Genomic DNA, 12,717 nt, shown 5'->3' with positions numbered 1-12,717 from the left:
CTTCTGTCGAATAGTAGTCTTAATTACAATCAAATATCAGAATACAAACCTACCAGTTATGAAGTCTGAAATAAAATAATATAATATGTAGGTGTAATGTAAGAGACTCAGGAATAATCCTAACTTAATCCGAATTCAATTTCGTCATTCGATAACAGCAACTAGATTACATATGTTATTTTACAAGGTAAACACATTGTAACAGAGGACATACACTAATGATATTTATTTACTCTATAGAGATCCAATATCAATGCAATGGTCAAAGTCAAACCATTCTATTAGAGGACATATGATAATGATATTTTACTTTCTCTATAGCCATACATTTTCAATGACATGGTCAAATTCATACAATTTTAACATATAAGAACATATAATAATGATATTTGTATTTCTCTATTGTCAGACATTATCTATGAAATGGTAACATTCATAGATGCTTCTGTTTACAAAGTTCTTACACTATTCGAAAAATACGATAGCTCAACCCAAATATTGCCTTAGTCGTAATTAGGACAAATAAGGAAACAAAAATAGTTTTCAAGCTTTTATTCCGTATCAACTTCACAAATAATACATGATGGTCTTAATGTATAGATTCTGCGTACTGACATAGTATATCATCTTAACAACGTGTTATATTGTTCTTTCATTTGACTTTGTTCTATTATTTATATTATTTTTACTGTTAAACGACAAAATTATTTTGATCGCGTAGTAGTATTAACTAAAGAACGTCTGGACAATTTGAAATATCGGTCTATTTCTGAAATCAATTCGAACATACTTTTGATTTTTAACCCTGTAAGCCAACATTCCCCATGTGAAATTATAAAAATCATTTTGTATAAACATTGAACGACAACATTTCTTCCTATGTGACGTATACATTTTCTGACGTCAGACACGCGAAGCAATGTTTGATAGATGCTTTTGTCCTTTTTTGCAAAATTGTTCCTTTTAAAATTGTAGCACAATGATGACTGCTGTACCCATATGTTGACTATTATATTTATTATGTCTGTTTTGTTCACGCATCGTTGTAAATATAACGGAATTTGATTAGACTGTCGTACAAGTGAGAGGTTAAGCGCTATGAAACCAGGTTCAATCCACCCTTTTCTAGATTTGAAAATGCCTGTACCAAGTCAGGAATATGACAGTTGATGTCCATTCGTTTTTTATGTGTTTTGTTATTTGATTTTGCCATGTTGTTAGGGACTTTCCGATTGAATTTACCTCGGAGTTCAGTATTTTTAGGGTTATACTTTTTTTAACCCTTGTTATGACTTTGGCTTCTCAAATATTTTGATTTGAGTGTCACTGGTGACTCTGATGTAAATAGAAAATTTGCCTGGCGAAACAAATGATAAACCGGATAACAGGGCATGTTTTATATACGTTTACAATTTGTTTACAAGTAATATGTCGCATGATTTGTTTGAGCTTTTAACATTGTTGCCATTTGATAAGGGACTATTTTATGTGTTTCCCTCATTTCTAGTCTGTAACCCGGATTTGTTTTTTTCTCAATCGATTTATGAATTTCGAACAGCGGTATACTACTGTTGCCTTTATTTTTCCTTTTTGAAATCCCTAAACAAACATATTGGTTTTACAAGAATTTACTTTCCACATTAGATAATAGCATAGACATTCTAGATTTCTTCCAACACACACATATTTTGACAGAGGTACTATGATCATGATGTCCTTATTGTATTCAACATGATCTGTTAATGCATTTACAAACAAAAACTCATTTATTATTGACTATTTTTTATGTAACCAATATATCATATGGAAACGTTTCTAATTTATTTGTTAAATGCAGAACAAAATACATATTGGTCTTGCATTTGAGATATGCTACTCATAGTCGGAAAGTATATACCAGTCACCAAATTGATGGTGAATCTGATTTATTACATTTTTTTTATTAATCTGTAAAAAATAATACTTTTTGGTAAGTATGCTGCTCAAAAAATGATGAGAAGTGTCAAAAAGATACTATTTTGATAGATTTGTTTGAGTTTCGTTTAAGTAAGGAAAGCTAATGTAATATTTTCCAGTACAATAACAAACATAATGTTTGATTAGCTACTGACTATATTTTACTATTTTCCTTAGAGTTCGGATCCTTTGTTCGGCATTTTGTTTCAGTCACAACACACACAATAATCTATAATAAATAATTCTATCATTCGATTTTTCCAATACGAAACTACTTTAAAATTGTCATAGTAATATGCCGTTTTAATTCAGTTTGTAAAACATTAGAAGTTAACACAGATCTGTTATCGTAACGTGCAATTTCACTATGAACAGCATGTAACAACATAATTGATTAAATTATAACGACAGATACATATCGATTATACCACTGCATTAAGTGTGATACGACATGTTTCCACTCGAGATTTCAAATTTAAAAACGTGAGGTTTTCCGAGCGTTTTAAGAAAATAAAATGTACCAGTCAAAAGTGGATACTTATCGTATTGCAAGAGATCTGGTCATGAAATCTGTTTTTCTAATGATTTCAGCCAATATTTACAGCCATGGTTAAATAAGAAAAAGGCCATCAAACAAACAATAGCACATACTACACAACATAAAATACTAAATACTGAGCAACACGAACCCCACCAAGCACTGGAGGTGATCTCAGGTGCTCCGGAAGGGTAAGCAAATCCTGTTGCATATATGGCACCCGCTGTGATTAATTGACGCTCACTCCTCATCTATTTAAGTCGAATTAAATTACGAGATTTGCTTTCGATAGTGAAATAATTATTTTGGGATAAATACATAGTTTAATAAATGTGTGTGGTATTAAAATCATGTCGACAAGAAGAACGAATTAAAAAAATAACAATAAACCTTTGAAAATAAATTTCGACTTTTTAAAAACGTTGGTTGCCTAACATCACCGTGAGCTATTGTACTTGTTTTCTTTGATCACACTGTGGAAACGTGTTGGTTGTTCCAAATGTGGACAGGAACAAAAATAGTGATATTTAGTGATGGTTAACAATATTATTCACCGTGAAGAACTGTTAATCAACATCCCTAATTATTAACAAAAAACCTTTAACAAACGTATCCCCCCCCCCCCCCCAGTTGGAAACGTTTACGTTAACCTACACCTTACATGTCTGTATGCATATCAAATAAAAACAATACATAATGCATACAAACCATGTTGAATGATTTGTATAATTTGTAGCGATGTAGTGATATTGACTATTACACCAAAGAGTCCTGTCACGTTCTTTATTCTGAGGTTAACTTCGTTGCTTTCACAGTGAATATATCTATCAATATCATTCTGTTACACAGAGTATCTTGGGATTTGTTAAACATCATGAACATGAACATTGTGAAGTATTTTTCGCAAATTTAAATTATCTTTGTTATGCTCAGGAAGACTCTTAGCTGGTTTGAACTAAAGACTTAAGCTAGAAACATGCACGACCTTGATAAGCAAATGCAAATACTAGTCGTAGTCAAAAAACGTGTCTGATAGAAGCATATTTAACGGTGGAATGTAGTATTATGCAGTTATAATATCAAATTACTGCTTTATAAATGCGTTACATTTACAAAAAATTATAAGAATATGTAAGTTGTAGTTGCCACTAGTCTTCAAACAGCCATCCGTCAATCGTTAAATACATTTTTTTCTGACTTTATACCTTCTGTTTACAGTACATAGTTAATAATAAAAAAAAGCTGAATTGATTCGTAAAACATATCAAGTTAAAATTAATATGTCCAAAGATAGGAATAAAAAGTTAAGTCAGGAGCTGTCTTACCTTCAGGAGCAATTCAGATGACCTCCGGTAATTTGGTATGGTTCGTGTTGCTCATTCTTTAGTTTTCTTTGTTGTGTTTTGATACATATTGTTTTCTTGTTTGCCTCGAAGATATGAGTTTGGTTTTGACTTACAAGTATAAATTTCACCTTTGTATATTTCGCACTTCTGTGTCCGTTGTTCAGAACGGAAGACATCATTGAATAAGAATCAACGTTGATAAAACATAAACGTTTACATTAGATAAGAGTGAATTTTTTCTTTCAAATAAAATGAAAGTATTCATGGGTTCGAAATCCGGCGAGGGAAGAAAAAAAAAATAAGAAAGCAAATTTACAGATCTTACATTGTTGGGTTGATGTTTAGACGAGTTGTATATCTATAATACATACTAATAATATATATATCTGTATACTTTCTGACTAATTTCTTGTTGAACTCGTTGTTTTCCAAGGTAAACAAAGCCGAAGATACCAAATGGGAAATAAATAATATTACATATAAAAGTTAACATGGAGCAATGCGAACCTTACGTAAAACATAAAGTGATCTGAGTTACTCCAGAAGTTTTGGAATAAATGTGATATTATTGATTACACCAATCCATATTTTACCATCTTGTGTTTGTTTTAAGTTTTCGTTAACCGCCGACTTGAATACGTTTTGTTCTATATAATTGTATATGCAATAATGTATAAGATGTATTATAAAATGTAACGGATGTTTGTTTCTTCCCTCTCATACTGTATTGGTTTTGTGTCGTAGTTTCCCCCATAAGAAAGATGTGAAATAATTCATATGTATTTCTTTTATTTACAATTTCAATTGGCGGCTTATACTACAAAATTAGTGACTAATGAAACTGAAATGTACAGTGCAATAAAATAAAGCCATAGCTTCTGTCGATTCATATGTTTCAGCTACAGTTTTATATATTTCTTTTGTATCATATTTAACAACAAGCGTATACTTAATAGATTTCCAACGAATGTCGATTTGATAAATTCTTCTAAAAGAAATGATCCATTTCAATACATTAATTTATATTTTTGAAAATTGATTTTTTATTAATTTATCAATATTTCATCGTAGATAAAATGAAATATAACGGCTCGAAAGTTTCAAATAAAAATCGATAATGATTTATTCAAGTAATGTGTATGGGTCAACAATTTTACATAAAAAAATGTAAATGACGATACATTTTAATAAAAAGTAATGGAAATAATTTAAATTGACTATCAAAGATCAATTTTAATTAAAAGTAGGTGAACTCATCAGTTGTCAGCTTGTCTAAAAGCTTATACGCAAAACACAGACCAATCTTTTTTTTATCCTTGTTTGAAATAAAGATGTGATCTTAAAAAAGATTAAAAAAAAAACCAATTATTGATAGTATTTCATGTTATATTTGTTATTCTCGTGGTGTTTTGTCTGATGCTTGGTCCGTTTCTGTGTGTGTTACGTTTCGGTGTTATGTCGTTGTTCTCCTCTTATATTTAATGCGTTTCCCTCGGTTTTAGTTTGTTACCCAGATTTTGTTTTTTCTCCATGGATTTATGAGTTTTGAACAGCGGTATACTACTGTTGCCTTTATTGATAGGTCTTTTGATTTTAATTTTTCATTTCATCTAGTATCACATGAAAGCTTGCCCTAGAGTAATTTCAAAACACTAACATAACGTTACCATATAAACCAGGATTAAAATGTGTGCACCTGGCGCGCGTTTTTGTCTATAGAAGACTCGTTAATGGCGCTCAAATAAAAGAACATGTCGAAAAGTCTAAACAAAAGTATGCAGTTTATGGAGCTGGTGAGTTATATCATCATATATCAAACTAAGGAAAGGAAGGGGAACGATTTTTATGATGTATTGCTGGATCGTTAAGGACCGATGCATCTCGAAGATATAATGACTATTCTAAAAGGATAATGTTTTTAATATCGTGTTTGGGTAGGAAGATATTATGAAACAAAGACATATACCTGTAAAGTGAGAGCGATGTTCGATTGAACGATGGCAGTCTATAAATTCAATAAACTGTTTGAACTCATAACATTATATTTATTATCCAGATCTTACATATCATGGATTGAGGAAAATACTAATTTTAATGGATATTTGTTTTTGTGGTATTAACGTAACCTGTTAAAAATTGGTCATTTAACGTAGTTGCAAACCTGTCAAAAATTTGACATTTGAATTCGTTGCACATCTATAACTTCGAAATCCACAGAAAGGGTTTCCAACGAAAAATAAAGATTCCACAGTATATGATGTTATCAGACAATTCAAACTTCCTGGAATTAAAATCAATGAATTTAAGAGTAATATGATCAAGTCAGCATAGTTTTAACCTTGCATAGGAAATCAACTTCAGTTTGCAATTTAATGGATGGGTAATGAGACAGATAAGAGGAGAATTTGATATTACTTGTAAACCAATGGCAATAAAAAGTAATGCGGAATTCAATTGTAAAACACAAGGTCATACTATGTGCATGTATTCAAATGACTCTTTACAATTAATATGAAACCAAACCAACCATGTTAAGTAGGAAACAATAGATCATAATTAAAAAGACAATCAATCCACGACTCAAGGCTAGTGACAACATTGTTTTCATGAGAATATGCATATTGAACGTTTCTGATTGATGAATTTACTTAATATGTAGCTGATGGTTTAGGAAATACAATAAATGTAAGAACAACTAGTAACCATTTAGTAAAATTAACAATTCTGAAATCGATTATACAAACATATTTGTAAATGATTTATGGAAACTTTAAGGTAACACTGCAGGGAGATAACTTTGTAAAATCAGCTGAACCTTTTAATCATGTTCGATTGTTAAAAAAATACGAAGCTTCTTATGATAAAACAAAGTGTTTAGTCAAACTGTTATATAGCCAACCAATTTATTTTCGATAATGTGTCCGGTTCAAGTTTATTGAAATTTTGATATTTCTGTCAATGGGTCAAAGTAAATATTTTGTAAGCATTTTATGAAAATTAAACGAGCAGAATTAATTTTAGTCGAGATAACACGGGATTAGGTTAAATACGAACATACACAGGTACCGTATTCAGTTTATAAATTATATATATTAAGTAAGTACCAAAAAGGATAGACCGGGATGGAGGATATACGTGTCCACCAGGAAGAGTGTGTTTTTCGTTAAGAAATAACTGATGCCATAAAAAAGACCACCAACACCACTCTCTAAAAGTAATTTTAACACGTTGATTGCAAAGAGCATCACTTTCGTTTAACATGAGTGGACATCCCAATTATTAAAAAAGGCATGAGCTTCTGCTAAAATAAACAAGCGGCATTTCAAGGTAGCAGCAAACAAAAATAAAAGTCAGCTCGAATTAAGAGAATAATTTCCGGGTAGGTTAACATGTCTTTCTTCCTATCGTTATCATTTTAACCGACTCATTAACAATCTAGCTGAGCGTGTCTGTCTTATACAAACTGATGCAAATACGTGGCTTATAAATTCGACGCGTTTCGTCTTAAAATAAAACTCATTGATATCGGCCGAGTATATAATATGGTTATAGCCGTCTGAGCTTGAAGAAAAAAAAAACACCAAAATAGTGTTTCATCTGATATTTAACATCTAACTGTTAATATACGGAATATCAAAACATCAATGGGTTTAAGTTTAATATCGCAGACATCTCCTTGGTTTGATAAACATTTATGATATACATTACTGAATAGCAATAATTAATATATATTGAAGAGAAAATACCTTTCACTTTGTTGATTACAAGATTATCTGAAGTATTCAATATAAAAACAAATTCCATTACTTTAATGAAAGACATAGAATCTCGCATATGATACATTTGCAATTCTTGTAGTTTTCGACTAATCATCTGTGTTCATTTTTCTTAAAGTAAGCTCAAGTGTTCCAGAACAGTAACTATATTCCCCAGTTTTTCTTTATATTAAGGTATCCTCCTCATTCACTGTGGTAGTGGTAGTTTCATTGGTAAATAAGGCTTTATTAGATAAACTATTCATTTCTAACGTTTGCTTACGTTTATCTCTAATTACTCTATACATATTATGAATTTCTTGTCGAAACGAACGTGAGAATAACACACATACAAAAAATACATTTACTAAGTTTATGCGTTGTATATGGTCAAATATCACCAATGTATTGTACATGTCAGCCGTCATTCGTATCCCAGAAGATATCATTACAATATTGTACAGTGTGATGGGTAAAACTAAAGCAAAATACAGCATAGATATTGCTACGACAGCATTAGTATATTCTGTTGAACCGTTGTCCTGTGTAGATGTTGATGACGAACTATGTTGAAAGCATAATCCACATGTTAGTAGTGTGTTGAGAATCAGTAAAATGATGAGAGGCAAGTATACATATGCTGCTGCTGAAAGAATATTCCATATTTTAAGATGTACGTGTTGAAGATTATTTTCCGGTGTGAACATATCACAGATACCAGTTTTGTGATTGATGTCATACACCCACATAGCGTGGACACTGGTCACTACTAAGCCGATCATAATAATACCAACTGCAACCTTCGCCATGAAGACAGTACACATTGTTAAAGCACTTGACGGATGACACACTGCTATGTATCTGTCTATTGTCATTCCAACAACAAACCAAACTGAGCTGTACTGAACCATTTTATGAATAAAAGCTAGTATCGAGCAAACGGAGCTGTTTAAGTTTGACAATTCAGGGAAAGCACTAACAGTTGTCAGAAGATGCATGCCATACAGAAAAAATAACGTTGCGAGGTTTCCAATGCAATAAGCACTCACGTAAATGCTAACTGATATTCGCCTTTGCTTTCCCCTACAAAATATTATTAGAGTACTAACATTTGCAAATGTTCCAACTAAGAGGAACAGTGGGAGGATATACTTTTCCTGAACCTCGTTGCCTTGTGGCCTATAATTTTGAATAAAATCAGAGAAGAGATAACTGTTGTTAAATGTTTCATTTCCAGAACTATTTGCCATTATCATGATTATATATGTGTGAAGTCGTATCCATCACAAGTTGTCGTGTCGTTTTGTCACACTGAAAAACATTACGGAAACTATTATTTCAACTCGACTGTTTTCTTTATAGTTATAAGCATAAGCTTATGTCAACAATGTCGTCACCTTAATTCTCCAGATATGTTAACCTATTCGAAAATTAAAATATATCAATTATGCTTGTAATAAAAACACACCTGCGTGATCGGCACAAAACATTGTCCTTATTCTGTTTTCAAATTTCCATTATTCAATTGAAACTTAAAACAATATCCTTACCTTTTTGAGTGAATGACGAAATATTCACTCTCTATTCTTTTAAAATCACTTGTATCCAATATATGTATATCTGAATATTTTTTAAGCTAATTTGTCTAAATACGAGTCTGGCGCAAACACAAACTATTCCGAATGTTCGAAAAATTGTGAACGCAAAACAACTTTACAATGTTCATTTCTTCTGACGTTTTAAATCATATTTGTTGACTCTAGTATCCTGTTACATTTATAAAGTAGATTTAAGCTCATATATTATTGAGTTTGATTTGTTAAAATAGTTACATATAACAAATTTAATATCCAATCACTAAACGTTATATTATCTTATTTGTATCGTCCTTATATCATAACCCGCCTTTCAATTTATTTACGGATTTATCTCGATCAATTAATCCTCTGATCCAACACCATCATGAGACATTCTAAACAATGCTTACTTCTGCAGATCCTAGCTAGTATTGGTTAATACTCTATCCATAGACAAGATTTGTTATCCACTAGCAGCACTCGTCATTGAATTTCTCGAATCTGTGTTTGACAAGGAAGTATTGATCACTAATCATACATACTCTGATAAATTTAATGATAATAGTTTTCCGTCGATTTAAAATGTATTAAACAACATCATAATAATATATCCGAATTAGGGATTGGATATTTGTCAAACACTAATCACAATATTTTATTTTTTACAGCAATAATTCTGCTTAATTAGTATGTACATGATGTAAGACTGATTGCTTATTATAGGTACTTATGACATTATCAAATACATACGTAAAAAGAATTTCAAGCACATGGTTCATTCATTCTGACTTGAAATAGTTAAGTGTTAATAGTGTAAAGATCTGTGTTTAACATCAGCAAGTTTTGATGTTATATTTTTACACATGATTTTTTTTTCAGTGAGAACCAAAAAATACCAATAAGAACAAGTACTACCATTTACAGTTTTGTGGAAGTATTTATTTTAAGTGTTTTCTATAACAGTAGGACATTCAACAATTACCTGCTATATATATATATAAAATATCCATCAAGTACCTGGTACATCTAAAGGACATTCATCAAGTATCTGGTTTGACATAATAATATTCATCAAGTACCTGGTATGACTATAGGACATTCAACAAGTACCTGGTATATCTATAGGACTTCATCAAGTACTTGGTATGACATAATAATATTTATCAAGTACCTGCTATGACTATAGGACTTCATCAAGTACTTGATATGACATAATTATATTCATCAAGAACCTGATATGAATATATGATATTCAAGTTCTGGGGTTGATAAATCATTGTATCAACTGATATCAAAAGTCAACAATTGCTTTATTATATGACTCTTTAGTTCTCAGTGTCATTTTCATATTTTTAGATTGTGAAATATATCCTTGGTTAGATGGTATTTTGCCTAGACTGTTTTTATTTTATGCTTGTACGCTAGAATCTGTTGATCGGCGAGTATTTTTAGAATCCTTTTCTATCAAAATCTTCTTAATTTCCTCATTATTTAACGATGGAAAGCGTTTTTCAGTAGCTACTTCTGCTGCTCCAGCCATACTTTGTTGCCGGAAACATGTAACTGTCGTCTGTTAGATCGAAACGATTTTATGTCGACAGCGCTGATTGGTTGATATTTATTCGGTCGTCCAATTAAAATCCATTTTATTTATACATCCCTTAAATAGCTAACAAGAATTCCCCGTTTCTATATTTAGGTACACGGACGCTGTTCCAAATCTTATATTAACCTCTCGTGATTTTTGACGCGGTGAATATAATGTTTTATCAAAGAGGATTTCCTATGCTTTTAGCCAATGAGAAAACAGAAAATTTATAGTCATATAATAATAATACTTATTTAATATAAACCAGTTTCGACCGTATGAGGTATGCAATACATGATGTCAATGTTTAATATTTGAAGTTCCTTTCTTCCATTGGTAAAACTAAGAACAGTGGCGTATTTTAATGGTTCTATTTAAGTCTAAACATATCTGTGTATTTTGAACTGAATATATATCATAATATTAACACAAATCAATCTACCGTTTTTGCATGATCGTCAAACCAAAATCAGGATTGAGTGACCGTTTGATTATGACTAACTAATAACAACATACTGTTCAAACTATTTCTGTTAGTTAAAAAAACCTCATACGATCCATCTGCAGCCAATATCAGTTGACCATTTTTCAAAATATTCAATGTAACCGATTTCTGTCGGACATTTGAACTTTCTGTGAATTATATAATTCCATATCCCCGTACTATAGATATTCTAAAACGACGCTTAGAACATTTTTATCATTTGCTTTGGCTTACGTTTATCAATAAAAGTGCACACATTGATATGGGCAGCAATGCATTTCATCAAGTCTGCAAACCACAAGTATGATAAACATTATTATCATGTTGTTTGTGTGTAGTTTCACATAAACAATACAGAAACAATTATTTCAGTTTATTTTTTTCCATTTACATGTTTTTCCTTACAAACACCCTGAATAAGCATCAACAATGAAAGACAAAACTTCGCATAAGTACAATTATGTTTTTTTTTAATCAATTGATGTAGAGGATGGTTTAATGCATTTGTGACATATTGAATTTGTTTGGCAGGTGATGCATGCCATTGAATAAAACACTTATCCTGTGGACGAATATGGTTGGTTTAATTTATATATCATGTTATTCAGCAAGTTTTTATTAGTAACTATGATTGTGTCTCCTATTAATCGATTGACGAGATTTGAATAGATCTAAACTACGGTCGTTTTAATTCTCTACATAATGGTTGCTATGACGTTTGCTTCTTTTTAAATGTTATTCTATTCAAAGCGATATTTTTCAAACGATATTCTAGTATTAAAGAATATTTTTCAATTGAAAACAAAATGTTTGCTTTTACCTTTTCAGTTGATTTACTTCTTCTTCCTCCGGGAGCTCCTGTACTCACTCCCAGTTTTTGTTGCCGTTATAGTTGCTAAGTTTTAAAGTTCTATATTGTGTTTTGTGTACTGTTGTTTGTCTGTTGACCTTTTTCCTTTTGAGCGATGGTATCCATGGTGTTGTCAATTTCAAATTAAGAAGATGAGGTATGATTGCTAATGAACCAACTCTCCACAACATATCAAATGACACAGAGAAAAACAGCTAAAAGTCACCATATGATCTTCAACAACGAGCAAAACCCATACCACATAGACAGCTTTAAAATGCCCAGAAATGACAAATGTGAAACAATTGTAAAAAAAAAACCTACTGTACATGTATATGTACAAAATGATTATCGAAAAACAGTTTATGTTTGACTTATGAGTTTGAATGTCCCAATGGTTTCTTCGACTTTCTTTAGCATTAGTAACCTTATTTGTAACTGACACGACCATTTTGACATGAACGGCTCAGCTGTAAACAAACTGAACAATACATTTTGACGTCATTTTGAGTCTTTTAGATAAATTTCAGAGTAAGGTATTGCAGTTAATGCCATATTGTTTAAACAACTCTATTGAATTTACATAAGAGCAGTCTCTATTCATACAATCGGAAGTTACCTGA

General features: G+C 31.2%; 1 protein-coding gene across 1 annotated transcript; it reads right to left on the bottom strand.

Moving 5' to 3' along the window:
• Positions 1-7,780: 7,780 nt before the first annotated feature.
• LOC139483459 (C-C chemokine receptor type 5-like) lies at positions 7,781-8,506 on the bottom strand. The gene has a single exon (XM_071267482.1). The coding sequence runs from the start codon at positions 8,504-8,506 to the stop codon at positions 7,781-7,783; it is 726 nt and encodes a 241-aa protein (XP_071123583.1).
• Between the last annotated feature and the right edge of the window lie 4,211 nt (positions 8,507-12,717).

Source organism: Mytilus edulis, chromosome 7 (assembly GCF_963676685.1).
Source record: "Mytilus edulis chromosome 7, xbMytEdul2.2, whole genome shotgun sequence".
Classification (NCBI taxonomy): domain Eukaryota; kingdom Metazoa; phylum Mollusca; class Bivalvia; order Mytilida; family Mytilidae; genus Mytilus; species Mytilus edulis.
This window is presented reverse-complemented; position numbering and strand designations above follow the sequence as displayed.